This window comes from Pseudonaja textilis, chromosome 1 (genome assembly GCF_049901715.1).
Source record: "Pseudonaja textilis isolate UNSWEBS1 chromosome 1, rPseTex1.2, whole genome shotgun sequence".
Taxonomy (NCBI): Eukaryota; Metazoa; Chordata; class Lepidosauria; order Squamata; family Elapidae; genus Pseudonaja; species Pseudonaja textilis.
This window is the reverse complement of record NC_141990.1, coordinates 246,018,721-246,034,819: the sequence shown is the minus strand read 5'-3', so window position 1 is coordinate 246,034,819 and position 16,099 is coordinate 246,018,721. Positions and strand designations below refer to the sequence as shown.

At 34.7% G+C, this 16,099-nt stretch overlaps 1 protein-coding gene across 1 annotated transcript in view; it reads right to left on the bottom strand.

Moving 5' to 3' along the window:
- The window catches only part of CCDC73 (coiled-coil domain containing 73), a 44,923-nt gene that overhangs the window by 1,202 nt on the left and 27,622 nt on the right, over positions 1–16,099 (bottom strand). The window contains exons 9-15 of the mRNA XM_026705438.2: positions 13,357–13,482; positions 13,037–13,096; positions 11,506–11,610; positions 9,264–9,374; positions 6,919–7,084; positions 3,275–4,198; positions 1,800–1,948 (exon numbers count right to left, since the gene is read on the bottom strand). Of these exons, the coding sequence (XP_026561223.2) occupies positions 1,800–1,948; positions 3,275–4,198; positions 6,919–7,084; positions 9,264–9,374; positions 11,506–11,610; positions 13,037–13,096; positions 13,357–13,482 (1,641 nt within the window). The remainder of the gene's footprint in view (positions 1–1,799; positions 1,949–3,274; positions 4,199–6,918; positions 7,085–9,263; positions 9,375–11,505; positions 11,611–13,036; positions 13,097–13,356; positions 13,483–16,099) is intronic.

Genomic DNA, 16,099 nt, shown 5'->3' with positions numbered 1-16,099 from the left:
GTAAAATATATAGGATTAAAACTAAATGATATTTGCCCAGTATCAGCCACATCAACAGCATTTTCTCTCACCAGCATGAGGTCTTCCTCTACACGCTGAAGGACAATGTTGCGTCAACATTATGTCTGCCATTGAACATTCTTATGTAATTTTTATTTCAGCTATATAGAATATAAAATGGATAAGCTGAAAGAGATTGTATAGGTCATCTAATGAAATCCTCCTGCTTAACATTGGGAACCACTGAATCATCTCCAGGAGACAGCTACCCAAACCTGGTTTAAAGCAGGGGAAATACCCAATGTTCCTGGCAGATTGTTTTACTGCTTAACAGCTCTTGCCAAGTCTTCCTATCAAATCTCTTCTTGTAACTTCAGTATGAACATTTCCTTGTTTCCCACAGAAAAAGTCATCTGCCATCTACAAAGGAAACCCTTTCAAATATCTAGGGAATCCAGGAACCTAATCTTGTCGGGTGTAGCTGCAATACATAAGTCTGTTAAATTCATTTTGAATTGTGATTTTGTAATGTTTTTGCTCCTCAAGGGCTGGTTTGTGTTTTGTGACTTTCTGCTACTATAATGGGGGAGAGGGGGCACCTTTGCATCCTACAGTAATGTAATAGCAATTGAATACATATACATACACACACACACACACACACACACACATTATGTAGATGGGTGTATATATAAATAGTATGCAACATGTTTTGAATTCAAACTCTCATATGCTCAAATCATTGCTTTGAGTTCAAACAATTTCAAACATGGAAAGTTTTCTGATGCTGTTTCATTTATTCTGAAATTTGAATCATGGGCAACTTGACAAGAGAATAACATGCCTATGAGGGGGTAGAATAATCTGATTTTAATTTAAAATATTTTGAAATTTGAATATTTTCGTGGTCATTCTGGATTGGGCTGCAGAGAATATAAATTCTGCAGAAGTATATGCCCACACAATGCCTGAGCTTTGCTTTCCACAGTGCTTCTTGGGTCTTAAACATAGATTCCTTGTAATCCCAAGCTTCGTTTTCTGAAAAGAATTTACACTTGTTTGTTAAATACAAGTTTAGTTTCTTTTGCATACAAGTTTAGTTTCTTGTTCTAGTCCTGGCTACCTAGAAGTTGAAGCAGGTTCTATTTGAAGGTTCTGTTTGAACTTAATATTGTTACCAGGAAGTATATTACACATTTTTGGCAAATGAGGTTTTTATGTGGCCATACTTTTTATTATATTATTTTACACAAGAATGGCATAGCAAATATTTGGACAATGATCTTGCAATTATATAAATCTATGACCCTTTCCTGTAGATGAGTATAATTTTTCCATTCTGTTCCAACTTGTAGAAAGCTGTTGCTTAAACAGAAGCCTGCATAACATACTCAACATTACTTTTAGATTTAGTAATCAGATAATGAACGTAGAAGAAAAAAAATAAAGTCAGTGTTATAAATTGTATTATATTTCATTCAGACTTACAAATTGCTTATATCTGTTATAATAATTAGAAAATGAACACAAATATTGTATTCATGATTTTTTTTTTACTTTAAAAGTTTTTATGTAGATCTTGTCTTCAAATAAGATGTGATTGATTTGATTTATATGCTATGACTTTTTTCTGCTGTTTTCTATCAACTTTAATTGTGAAAAATGTTGCCACATTTGCCCTCTTGAATACTATTGTGGAGATCAAGTCAGTCTTAAAGCATCAAGATGCATACAATTCTATACATAGCTCTGGAGTTAGCTCACCAAGGTCTGTTCTACAATATTTTTAATTGACTTACGTGTTCTGTGGGAAAAGAAGGATCATAAAAATTGTTTGCTATTGCATTCCATTCTGCACTGGGATTTCTCTTGGGGATTGGATTAATAGTTCCGGTATTCAAAGAGTCAGCATTTCTACTACTGCAAGCGGAAACTTGATCAACAAAGAGGAAATGTTAACAATTGTGTTATTTCCATATAATTTCACAGTGCCAAAACTTTAAATTTACTTGTATCTTTTTATTAAACCAAGAAAAATACCTTTCGGCATTATTCTATGAAAGAAATAAGTCTAGTATCAAAACTTGGTTGTATAATCTTTTGCTCTCTTTGCTTAAAGAACTTAATGTAAACTATATACGTGTTACTTGATTGTATATAGCAAAGAAAATTTGTCAAGCGATACTATCCATGTTTATTCTGTTCCTCTCACATTCCAAATGTTTCTAGAGAATGTAGGGGGAAATCCATTTAATAATTATCCAAAGAAAAACTCCATTGGCTGTTATACCAGGATTTTATCAGTAGACAGTAGCTTTAAAAAGAATTTAGAATTCAGACATTAACAGGCAGGTGGATAATCACATGCAGACATAATTGGACTATATATCTATTACCTTATAATTTTCTCCAGAGAACTTACATTCATTTCTCCAGTTCTGTCTACTTAACCAAGTTTATTTAGAGTTAATAAAATAAGACATAGGAAGAAGAGGGTGACAGCAAAAGAGGTGAATAAACCAAGTAGTAGAAGCTACAGAAATGATTAGAAAGAATAGGATAATTCACAAAGTGAAGAAACAAATTAAGCCAGTGGCCCTCAGTCTTTTGGGTATCAGGGACTGGTTCTTTGGAGAGAGCTTTTTCCACAAATTGGAGGGGACGTGGTTTGGTACGTTGCCTGTATCCCAGGGATAAGGTTAGGGTTGCTTGTTTGTGCGGTCCAGTTTCTGACATGCCGTGGACCAGTGCTGATCCCTGAATTAGGCTAAGAAACGTTCCAGCAAAGGTCTGCAGGATGCTATGAAAATAATTGTATCTTACAAGATCATCAGAGTTCATTGTCTTCTCTAAAGTTAAAACAATATTCTCTTCCTAATTTAGGTTTAAATCAAGTTAATCCATCTAATATCCTTCATAGTGGTTCTGCTAGCCTTTACTCAGTGAGGTCACACTCACTGAGTAAAAAGCACACCACTTTGGGACTACCAATACTTTATACATTTTTTTCAGGAAATCCTTCACATCACAAAAGCCTTATATTAGACCACTGTCAAAAGTTCATTATATAATCCCTTCCCCATTGGTCAAATGGGCAGTGTGTTCAACTTGTATGTACTCTGTTTATTCTACCTGCTTCCTTGTTTTGCAGCAGTCCCCTCCCTTCTCCCCAAATTCTAGTACACATTAATTATGAACGGATGTCAATTTATGACCACTTCTTGTTGTGGCTATATAATTTTAAATATCTATTAGCATTTAATTATTTTCTTACCTGGTATTTCTTGACTTACATCACTATGCATGTTTATAATCTTATCAATTTTTCTTGAGCTCTGAGCATTTTTTATATCTTGGGAGAGAAGCCTTTCCTTCAAAGAGAGAGGCATTATTTGAACTTCATCTTGACATTTTCTTGATAAATGTAAGTATTCTGTTTTTTTATCCATAACTGGAAGGTCAAAGGATAGCCTTCCGTTTCCGTTTATTAAATTTTCTGTTGGCTTCATGAGCAAAGAACATGATTTTTTTGTGCTTCCTTCCACAGTTATTTTCCTCATTATTGTATTCAATGATTTTTCTCTTTCTTTTTCTTCCTTAAAAAAGTCAGTAAATTGCTCACTGTTATCTTTGGAAGTATGTAAGTTTACCTGTTTAACTTTAGCAACTTCATTAATTGTCATGTCTCCAATTTCAGATTCATGTAGATCTTGAGAGTCCAGAAGCAAAACCTTTGTATTCATTTCTTTCAGTTTGGAACTATATTTATCAAAGTGTTTGTTAGGCATTTCATGTACACCTCTAACTGAATTTTCAGTACTTAAAGCTCTCCTCAGAAGTAGATTATTAATGTTTTCATCAATATGAATATTTATATCTACATTCTGACTAGAAGATATATTAAGTTTTGGTGTTTTTTCTGCATTACTAGCATTGTACTTATCCAAGTCACCTGTGCTGATCACTGGTAACAATACAGAATCCATTTCAGATTTCATATGGTTATTTGCTGTTTTCTCACAAGTAATTTTAATTTGTTCTTTAGGCTTCTCACTGATTCCTTTATTTGTCAAGTAATCTTCCTCATGGATTGTATTGTTCATATTTTCAGTATTCTCAGAAAGGCATTCAATATTTTCAGTACTCTCAGAAAGGCATTCAGTACCAGCACCCAGGTAATCAATAGAATGTTCCAATTCTATAGTGGGATTAAAACAATCTAATTTCAACACTTTAAGAAAGTCTTAGGTTCTTCTAATGGCAATAACATCATAGAATAAAAATTGCCCAAGAGAATTATTTCTACCTTTGCCTAAAGCCTTTTATCAAGTAGGGTATTTTTCTTTCTAGAACTGCCCTTTCTTTGCAATTATCAATCCATGATTATAGGTCAGCTCTGGTGTAATTGAACATATAAAGGGCTTTGCTTATAACAGTTTCCCTTTGGCTTTTCTTTTAAATGATCACCCTCATTCATACAATTAGCAAGTCATTTTAAATCCGTTAAAATCTAGAATATATCATTAACAGGAAATTATTCAAAAATAAACTCCTTTTAAATATATTTCACATAACATGGACACAGGCAAAATGCTTTTCTAAAAAATAGTAGCAATTAATAGTAAATGAATAATATCAATTTTCAATTCATTGTATCTCTATATATTTTGGTCATGCTTGGCTTTCAGTGTGCTCAGGTTTTCTATCATCCTGAGGGAAACTCACACTGGAAACCCATAATGTTTAGGAGATAGACTATAAAAGCAGGAATAATGTCACTCTATCTCTGTAACCTTTGCTATTTTTCCAGAGGCAAGCAGTTTGAAACATGGATATTCTCAGGTGCTTGTTTTTTCATCAGAATGACAAAAGCAACACTGTATTGCAAGCTTCACCCATATAGTATGTGCATGTGTCCCCCTAACAAGGAGAAAAGGCTTGCTTCAGAATGTTGCAACATTGCTTTCATCGTTTTGTTTCCCCTTGTACTCCTCCCATGGGTGTCTCTGCTGTTAGTGTAAAGTGCAGATAAATGAATGTTAACATATGGTATGATATTAAAGTTATTGAGGTAGATGCTTACAGAGAATAAGCACCTATCCTCAGTTCAAGACTAAATCTGAGACAGTCTCATACTGTCTTTCCATTGAAAAAAAAAGGGGGGGTCTGTCTATTCTGATGGGAAGAATAGAATCTAAAGAAGAGCATCTGGAAGCTCTAGTTGGTGCAAAATGCAGTGGCCCGCATGGTTTTATGCAGACCCCAGTATGCACATGTATCATCTCTCCTACAGGAGCTGCATTGGCTGCCAATTTGCTTCTGGGTGCAATTCAAGGTGCTGGTTGTCACCTTTAAAGCTCTTCATGGCTTGGGTCCAGGTTATCTGAGGAAACATCTCTTGCCAGTGACATCTACCTGACCCATTAGAGCGAGGAAGTAGGGAATGCTGTGGGTCCCACCTGGTGGGACCTAGAAGAAGGGCCTTCTCTGTGGTGGTTCCATCTCTGGAACATCATTCCCCCAGAGATTAGAATGGTCTCTTCGTTAATACTATTCCGAAAGGCACTGAAGACCTGGTTTTGCCAGCAGGCCTGGGGAATGGAACCCATCAGATGGCTAGTGTGACCCACTGTCATCGGTTGAGGGGGGGAGTTGGTTTTTTGTTTTGTTTTTGTTTTCCCAAATTTTGTTCTATTGTACTTTACTAATTTATTTGATTCTTTTTGTTAGTTCTTATTGTTTTTGTTTTTATTTTTTGTTTTAAATATGATTTTACATTGTGTAAGCCGCCTTGAGTCACCATGGGCGAATAGGCGGCAATATAAATCAAATAAATAAATAAATAAGCATGCTCCAGATCCCATCTATTAGAAACAGTGCCTATTAACAACAGTGTCTGTCAAATGTATGCAACCAGACCCATTATGCGAATAGACTCAAATACAGAGGTGGTATTCAGCAGGTTCCGACCAATTGTGGAGAACCAGTAGCGGAAATTTTAAGTAGTTTGGAGAACCAGCATATACCACCTCTGACTGGAGATTTTACAATATCCTTCCCCTGCCACGCCCACCAAGCCACGCCCACAGAACCGGTAGTAAAAAAAATTTGAATCCCACCTCTACTCAAAAACAGTAGATACTTTATGGCTGACTATCTGTATTATAAGAATCTTGTTTTTGAAAACAGCAAATGTAAACCTAAGGGTTTGACCTCAAATATTTTCTCCCCCAAAATGACTTCAAGCTGGAATGTCTCTTTATTTCCCCTACAGAAGCTCCCTCTCTCCTTAAGTTATCATTTTGCAGAACCAAGGAGGTATATTTCTGTGTCATGGTACCTGGGCCAATTCAAGATGCTGGTGATCACCTATAAAGCCCTATAAGGTTTGGACATTATTACTTCAATACACTCCAAGGATGGCCAGCCTTGCAAAAGATAGCTGTCCCATAAGCTGACCAATGCTTTCTCCATATTACCAACTAAATAGTTAAACAGTTACCTTTCAGCCATCATTCTATCTTATTGATTTTTTATCAGTTAAAAACGACACATGAGAAGATGGGAAAGTATTCTGCTAGGTAACTTCAGAGTCTCAGAGACTCAGCTAAGTGGAAGGCAGAGACAAAGCACTGTGGGCCAGGGCAAGAATTATTATCATAAAAAATCTGCCCGTTTTATACCTAGTTCCAGTGCATTATTCACAGCTTTTCTACCTCTATGCCAACTGAGGTGGAAGTTAATCAGATGCAGAAACACAAAGTTATGAGAACAAGTGACATTGTTCAGGTGTGTTAGGGTGCTCAATGTTGGTGTTTCTGTTGGCATTGTAGAAATGAGGAGGACGAATAACTTTACAACTTTTTACCACATTGACTAATTGTCAACATTTTATGTTTTAATTATGAATAATTATACCTTCAAAATATTCTGAATGCTTTTTCCCTATGTTTATACCACTGTCTATCTCCAAATTGTTGTTTCTTCCATATTCTTTTTGTTCATATTCCTTTAAAAATTCCATTGTAGTTTGTGTATACTTATCCTCTTTTTGTTCTTTATTTTCATTAGACATGTTTTCTACCTGGGGCAAAACAAAAATAAAGTAATTTTACTTTTGAAGATACGAAATTGATAGACATATAATTTCCTTTGTAATAATTTTTAGCATTGAATTTATAAATGGAACAAAATAGTTCTAGAGTTCAAGAAAAATATTTCTATTTCAAATGTCCCAAATATGCTTTTTCCAAAAGGCAACTGGTCTTTCTTGTTTTTTGTTTGAAAACATTCCACTTCTTTCCCAGGAAGCTTCTTCATTTCTAACTGACTGGAGGGAAATGGAAGGATTTATATTCTTTTCAGTCATCTGGTTGTTAGGACTTTTAAGAGTCAGTTGTTAGTTCTCTGAGAGTCATTGAAACCACTTGGTGTTTATCTGTATCCTCAGAGTCCTCTGAATGAATCAGAGTGTAAACAGGTATGAAACCTTCTTGGGGCTGCTGAAAGGACTGCATTGTAAACAGGAGATGGGTGATATCACTCATCTGTTGGGCTGTTCCATTTTAACATAGATGGAAACTTTGATGCTTCTTTCAAACCAGTGGTCCTCTCTGTCCAGAATGTGAACTTTGCTGTCTTCAAAAGAGTGGTCCTTTTCTTTTAGATGCAGATGGACAACATGACCTGGATGATTGAGAATCTCCTTAGTCATTCTATTTCAAATAGGAATGATAGTACTCCTTTACACCTAGGCATGCATTCCAGCATATATACTAATAAAAATAATACAAGAAGAAATAGCAAGCATTCAGGTATGCATTTAGTTATACGTTGTGTGAATAAATAGCAGAAAGCCCTCTAAAATGTTTGCCTTCAATTTATTTGAAATCTTTTAAGTGCACTTTTCATGTTCAGCTAAAAATTAAATTAGGCATGTTATAGATTTTTATTACATGGAAGATAGTGAACTGAAAATTTTAATTCCCTGAATTTGACATGAAGCAGGAGGAAAGTGATGGATTAATAATAATAAATGTGGGGAAAAGATATATTTTTAATCAATTTAATAGAAGAAACCAAATAAAATTTGCACTTTTTGTTCCTAAGCAATGTAAAAACCATAGAAAGATCTTTATAATTCTGTAAGATGTAAAGTGTTAAGTTTTACACTGTTAATTTTTATTGATTTCATAACAAATATGAAAGACATGAGTGGTTTTAAATTTACTAATAACAGTTAAAATAACAGTTGGAAATAATAAAATATATAGATGTCAGTGATGGAAAATTTTGGATCTTACAGAAATACAGGAAAAAATACAGGTAGTCCTTGACTTACTTCAGTTTGTTTAGTGACCATTCAAAGTTATAAGGGCACTGAAAAAAGTGAATTATGATCATTTTTCATTGTAGCATCCCCATCGTCACATGATTTACATTTGGATGTCTGACAACTGACTCATTTATGACAGTTGCAGTGTCCTGGAGTCATGTGATCACCTTTTACAACCTGATAAGCACAGCCAATGGGGAAACCAGATTCAGTTAATAACTGTGTTATTAATTTAACAACTACAGTGATTCACTTAACAAATTTGGCAAAGAAGGTCACAAAATGGGGCAAAACTCACTTAGCATATTTCTCATTTAACAACATACATTTTGGGGCTCAATTGTGGTCATAAGGTGAGGACTACCTGTATAATATCCTAAAGGTAAAGATAAAGATTTCCCCTGTCCAGTCATTTCTGTTTCTAGGAAGCGGTGCTCATTTCATTTTAGCCGCGGGAACCAGAATTGTCAGAAGACTTTTCTGTGGTCATGTGGCCAGTATGACTATACACTGAAGCACATGGAATGCTGTTGCCTTCCCACAAAGTGGTATCCATTTATCTACTTGCATTTGCATGCTTTCGAACTGCTAGGTGGGCAGAAGCTGGAGCAAGTAATGGGAGCTCAGCATCTTTAACCGCTGAGTCACCATCCCTGATTTATTTTATTGCATAGTTGCACCCAGTATTCTGTCAATCCTGATTGTAATTATTGTCTTTTATTTTGGTCATTGACCAAATAAATAAATATGAAAAACTCTCAAAGTATTATTCAGAAGACTTTAATATACCAACTGGATAAAGCATTTAAAGCCAAATAATTTTTTGTCCTATTCTTATTTTTGTCATCTTCTCCTGAGTTTATTTGGAACATTTTGCTTAGTACTTGGTAATTCCGTTAATACAGCAGCATTTGATTAATAAACCAACCTCATTCTTCCAAGTTGCTTGTACTTTCTTATATTCATTCAGAAGGCTAGCTAACTTTTGTTCATTTTCTTTAGCATTCTCTCTTTGCATCTCATTATCTTTTTCAAGGGTCTGCAATAAAATTAATTATCCAAAAAGTAATCAATACCACTTTAATGAATTTTGATGTGTTTTATGTTGCTTAGTCCTTTTCTTATAACATGCAGAAAGTGCCATAATGTGCTATAACAACAATAATTTTCATAAATTAACAGGAAAGGGCATATAGTTTGGATAACCCAAAATAGGTTATAAAAAAGGGATATAAGAATATTTATCATTATTCAGTTTCACTGCATAAGTTTTAATGTACTGAAAAATATAAAGTACACACCTAAGAAATATGAAATGTAGCATATTCCCAATCTTTGTTTATGAATGTAAACACCACCCTAAAAGCAGAATACACTTTTATTAATATTATTTTATTAAACAAATCAAATCTGAATTTGCTTTATTTATGTTGTATATTACTTAGATTTAAAATCTAGTTATTTTAAGCATTGTGAAAAACAAAACAGCCTCTATTTCACTGAGTTATTTTTGTTTTGTCTATTCTCATTTAATTTTCCATTTAAATTAGTCCAATAAAGTAGGAAAAATACCTAAAATTAATATTTATTTGATTGTTTAATTACCTAACATAATATAGCAACAAAAATGTATTTTGAACTAGAATTTTTAATTGGTGTTCTTTTAAACTCATTGTGACTTTGAATGGTGATTGAACAAGGGGCCAGTAAGGAAGGACTACATGAGTAGGTTTTTTTTTTTTGCAATTCACTACTTCTACCGTATCACATTAGAAATATATAATATTAATAACTTTACTGAAGAAACATATCAAAAAATTTATAAATGTGAACTTTAAATGTCTACTATACATAATGAGAGTTTTATTGGGAGCATAACATAATACCACAAAAGTGTCATGCCCCTGGTGGAGACTGACTCTGAGGAAGAGTAACAGCCGACAGGGAGTGGAAATGTGGCTCCGGAAGTTGTGGAGGAGGCTGGGGAAGGGCAGAGGCCATCTGAGCAGTCAGAGGAGGACACAGGCCCATCCCCTATCCATCCTAGGGCACGCAGGGAGGAGAGGATAAGGGACAGACGTTGTCTACTCAGGAGGAGAGGGCCTTGATCCTCTTCATGGGCTGCAGCTGTGACAACTGAATAAGAGTACGGACCTGCGTACACGCGAACACTGGAAACAAAGCTTGGAAATATCTGTAGTTTATGATTCCTCTCTGAGTTTGGCATCCTTCCCAGTGTGTGTTATCTGTGGATGTCCTCCAGCCCTTATCTTGCCTGGTTTGTGTTGCTTTTATAATTGTTTGTGTGGGAGTTTTTTGGCTTCTGTCAAGAATATTCGGAGCTTGGAAGCAAAGTGAAGGAATAAAAGGGGCTTCATCTGTTTTCTGTGACTGTGTTTGTTTTGTATCCCACCCTTGGCCATCACACATAAGCATTGATATGAACTAAGTAAATGTTCCATGTAAAACATATTTTTAAGCTTGAATTTCAGGAAAGGTTATTTCAATGAATGCTTCCAGAATGTGGCATAATGTCAAACTATAATCTACATTATAGGTAGTCCTCAACTTACGATCACAATTGAGTCCCAAATTTATGTTGCTAAGTGAAACATTTATTAAGTGAATTTTGCCCCATTTTATGATCTTTCTTGCCACATTTGTTAAGTGACTCACTGCAGTTGTTAAGTTAGCAACACAGTTGTTAGGTGAATGTGGCTTCCCCATTGACTTTGCTTGTCAGAAGGTCATAAAAAGTGATTACATGACTCCAGAATACTGCAACTCTCATAAGTCAGTTGCCAAGTTTCTGAATTTTGATCACACATCGAGGGGGGTGCTGCAAGCAAGTGTGAAAAAAGGTCATACGTTATTTTTTCAGTGGTATTGTAACTAGGAATTGTCACTTGTAAGTTGAGGACTACCTGTACTAGGGGAAATCTTCGAACAGTTTTGGAGGACATATGGTAGGGTTCAGAGGGAGAGAAATCGGCTCCTTCCTTTTTCTGATGACAGAAGCCATTCTGTCAAAGGAAGAGGAACTCATTGTATACTATCTGATGTAACTTTTGCAAAGAATCCTATAATTCTCATTTTAGAATGCTTCATTTTAATTATTTAAAATGAATTGTGGATTATTGGTATACATTCATAGAGAGTCAACATTTTACCTGATACTCTACTTTTAGTTTATTCAGCTCCACCTCAATTCTGTTATTTCTTTCAGTCTGTCTGTAAAGCAGTTGCTGCATATGTTGTAGAGAAGCCATAATCTCCTGTTTAATAGAACAAAAAGTATAATATTTCAGGTTATAGGATTACTCTGTAAAGTAATGATGGAAGCATTAAATGTATGTGTGATGATATGTGTGTATACATGTATAAAGTTGATATATGTATGGTATTTAGGTTTCTTCGGGTATTTTCCCACATCTTAATATTTGTGCTTTTATTATAGCGACATTTCGGCAGAATCTCATCTGCCATCCTCAGGCTTGTGTATTGGGTCCTTTTTAATCTTGTGTGTCAGGCTTAGCAGCAATTTTTGTACCCTGCACATCATGCCCTGGCACATACATGGGACAAACCAAAAGAAGGATAAGTATCTGCCTTGAAGAACACAAGAATGCAATAAAAAAGCTGGAACACACTTCCTCACTAGTCCAACATATGAAAGCCACAGGTCATAGCATCGACTTCAGTGGCACCAAAACCCTAGCTACTATAGAAAACCCCGGCTACAAAATCATCAGAGAAGCCATAGAAATTGATAAAAGACCTTATAGTATGAATAGAAGAGATGACTCCACCAGATTATTAATCATCTGGGAGCCTGCACTCACAAACAAAAAAAATCTCTATACCACAATCCAGGCAAGCACCTGGACACAAACAAACCCCGCCAATACCTCCAGCCCAAACATGCCCCAGCCAGCTACCCAAATAAAACCTAGCTTCCTAATAAATAATTATCGGCCATTCACAAGAAACCAAGCTGCACTAAGAAATCCCAATGCACAAAATACAATGTTGCCAACCTATCAAGAACACAGCAACTCAAAGACCAATAAAAACAGACCTAGACTCTCAGCTAATCAAGATGAGGAAAAAACCATTCAAATAAAGTAGAAAGCCAACACCAAATTCAAACAAAAGAGGCTGCTAAGATTAAAAAGATCCCAATACACAAACCTGAGGATGGCAGATGAGATTCTAATTAATGTGCAATTAATATAGAAAGAGTAGACCATATGATTATATACTAATGACCCACAATTATATATAGGTATTCTTCATCATAGTCTCTGTGCATTACACATAAAGGTAATTAGCAAATTTATTTAAAAGATTAAGGAAGTGTTTTATTAAGTCAACACAGAGAAAAAATCATTCAAAAGTTGCACTATTTGGGTTTGAATACTTCTGATATAATACATGAAAAAATGTGTGACCAAAACTGTGTGGATGCAGAAAAAACAGTAAAGGGAATAGCATACAGCAGTGATTAATTCACGTGTACACAAAAATGTCATACATACAAAGGTGTGTGTGTGTGTACACACACAAGCACGCACACTTGTCTTTAAACCCTTCCTGTGCTGCTGTGAAGAGTGGAAATAATTCAACTCCTGTGACAATTAATTATACAATAAGGGTCCCACCATTGAGAAAGCAGAATTGATAACTGATGTGAAACATAACCTGTTTCTCTTCTTTAAGTCTTGCAATTTCTTCTGTGATTTTTCCATTTAAATCTACTTCCTATAAATAAAATAAGCACATTGATATCAATTCCACTGGTCCCTTTAATTGATTAATGTTTACTACTGTACTCAATAGTGTGCTTATACAAGAAATTTAACGTGAATTTAAAATCTTACGCTGTATAGGAGGTATTAAGCTAAATTATTTAACATTCAAGTTATAAATACATTAATTACAGCTCCCTAAAATATAAAATTTAAAATCACCTTTTAAAATAAGTACAATCTCTTTTTCTAAATTAATAATATTAGAAATACCACTGAATTTTTTTGCTGTAGTATTTGTAGCTCCAGTTCCTTTGCTTTTTGACGGAGATCTTCTTCCACTTTATATTGACAGGTAACCTTGGATTTTATCACATTTGATGTAACTTTCCTTAGTTCCTTAATAAATAAATATTAATTAAAAACCCATGTATGAAAACTGGATGAAAAGTTATATTTAAATTAATACTTTTCTAAAATGACCAGCAGCAACTGTAACTCAGTTGGAAAAGTTGGAAAACTTGAAGGACCAGGTTAGGGACAGATCATCATGGAGAAAATCTATTGAAATATTCTATTGCATAGGTCATAGGATCATGAAAATTTAATATCTTAATAAGGCAAACAGAAAGACCAAGCACATTATTGGCATTAATAGAAGTTTAGAGAACTACCGTAGTTTGATCTATAGGTGACCCATATTTTTTTATAAACCTTGCCAAGAAAACTGAAGGGACTTGTCCAGAAGTCAAAACTAACTCAAACATCATCATCATCATCATCGGGAAGGACTTGATGGTAGATAAAAATGCCAAATCCAGTTTAAACATCTGACTGACTGTGCAATAAACTGGAGCATTTCCAACTTCTGGAAGCAAGTTGTTCCTCTGATTAATTGTTCTAATTGTCACAAAATTTCTCCTTCGTTATAAGTTGCTTCTCTCCTTGATTAGTTTCTACCTATTGCTTCTTGTCCTACCCTCAGGTGTTTTAGAGAATAAATAGCTTGACTTCCTCTTCTTTGTGGCAGCCCTTGAGATATTGGAACACTGATCAACATCATCATCATCATGGAAACAATGACATCATTTCAGGAATGATATTTATGATTAAATATATTCCTTCTACATTCACCCATATACACTGTTCTTTTTTTGTTTGAACACTACTAGAAATACTACTGGAGAATACTAAACAGTTTCCTCTATACTGCTATATTGCTAAAAGATTTGCCATGACTTCCTGATCTAAATGGAGCAAGTCAATGATTTGGCAATGATTTTCAACAATGAAAAGTTGGATATAATTTATATTATTAATATAAATAATTGTTGATCTCATAAGGATTAAAGATGCCTAGTCCAATTTACCTGAATTATGTCTAAAAATTTAATTTTAAAATGTAAAAATGCATTAAAATATGATATTCTTTGCAGTGCCTTTTACTTTATTCTTTCCTTTTTCTACCCAGGTTATTCACAGCAGCTAATACAGCAAATAAACAGTACATGCTTTGAGCTTATTAAATTACAAAATATAGATCTCAGAGTCATAAATATTCCATCTTTCCATACCTCTTCCTTTTTTCTTTTTCTTTTTTTTTTGGTATGGGGTAGCCTGTTTAATATCTCTCTCTCCTTGAGATTTCTGACGTTTACTTAGACAAATAGCAAAGGTTATGAATGCTATTTGTAGATAATATCAGGAATTCTTCATAATGGCATAGCACTGAACCAAGTATTCAAATGGTAGTAGCTTTATCTAGGAGGAACTAAGTTTGGTCTGTTTAACTTTTCTTCATAAAAATGGAATTCCGCTTATCACAGTCCAACAGTTTAACTGTTCTGGACAAAATCATAAAACAGTGGAAAAATAGAAATAAATATTCCAGTTGCTGAACTTTATGAATATCAGGTTATATAAATAAAGCTACTTTTTAAGGGAAATTTATTTCAGCCATAGTCCAACAGAAGGTGATGTTACAAAGAGAAACTATTTCTAACCTATAGTTCTCTTCAAATGCTGATGCTTGAAGTGCATGCAATGAAGCCAGATTTTTTTAAAAATCCTATTGAACAATAGAATCAAAACAGCAAGCATGATATTCCTTCTGTTTGCTCTTGCCTAAGAAGCATTGTCAAAATGCTGGACTTGCTGACATGACATTTCCTTTTTCTGTTTAGAAGACACATATAAGGTTTTGTTGTGGCTTATCATCCTTTTCTCTAATGGGATAGTGCTCTAATGGGATAGTGATAGGCCTCTCCGCATTAACTAACACGCAGAAAGAGAGAGGTGAATGCTAAATCAAATATCTTTGGAAAAGAAATACTTTGCCAAGAAAACTGCAGGGACTTGTCCAGGCAATCCCCAAAAATTGAACAGAAGGGTTATGTGTATAGCACTGTACAAAAGTATGTTAAATATGTTAATTTTAACACTCTTTTGCACTGTACAAAAGGGTCTTATATATCTTATTTACATACATCTGAGATATGGTGGCACAGTGATTAGAATGCAGTATTGGAGGTTAATTCTGCTAACTGCCAACTGCCAGTAGTTCAGCAGTTTGAATCTCACAGGTTCAAGCTTTCCACCCTTCTGAGGCGGGTAAAATGAGGATGCAGATTGTTGGAGGCAATATGCTGATTCTGTAAATCACTTAGAGCTGTAAAACACTGAGAAGTGGTATATAGGTCTAAGTGCTAATGCTAGTGCTATAACACGTTCTATGTTTTTTTCTGTAACACAGGCCATGTGCAGCAGCATCAGTGGTGGGAGGTCACATCCACCATCTTTTGACCTTTCTATTGTGGTTGCACTGACTGCACTACAAGCAGTGGCAAGAGCCAAAACAAAAATTAAATCTGACTACATCTAGGTTGCATTTGATTGTAATGAAAATTAAGTAGAATAAATACGTTCCCTTCACATATATTTCACCATTTCCTTCTTTAAATGTTTAAGTTTTTAATTGATAACTTTTAAATGTTTCATCCAAGACTTTCTGGAGTTA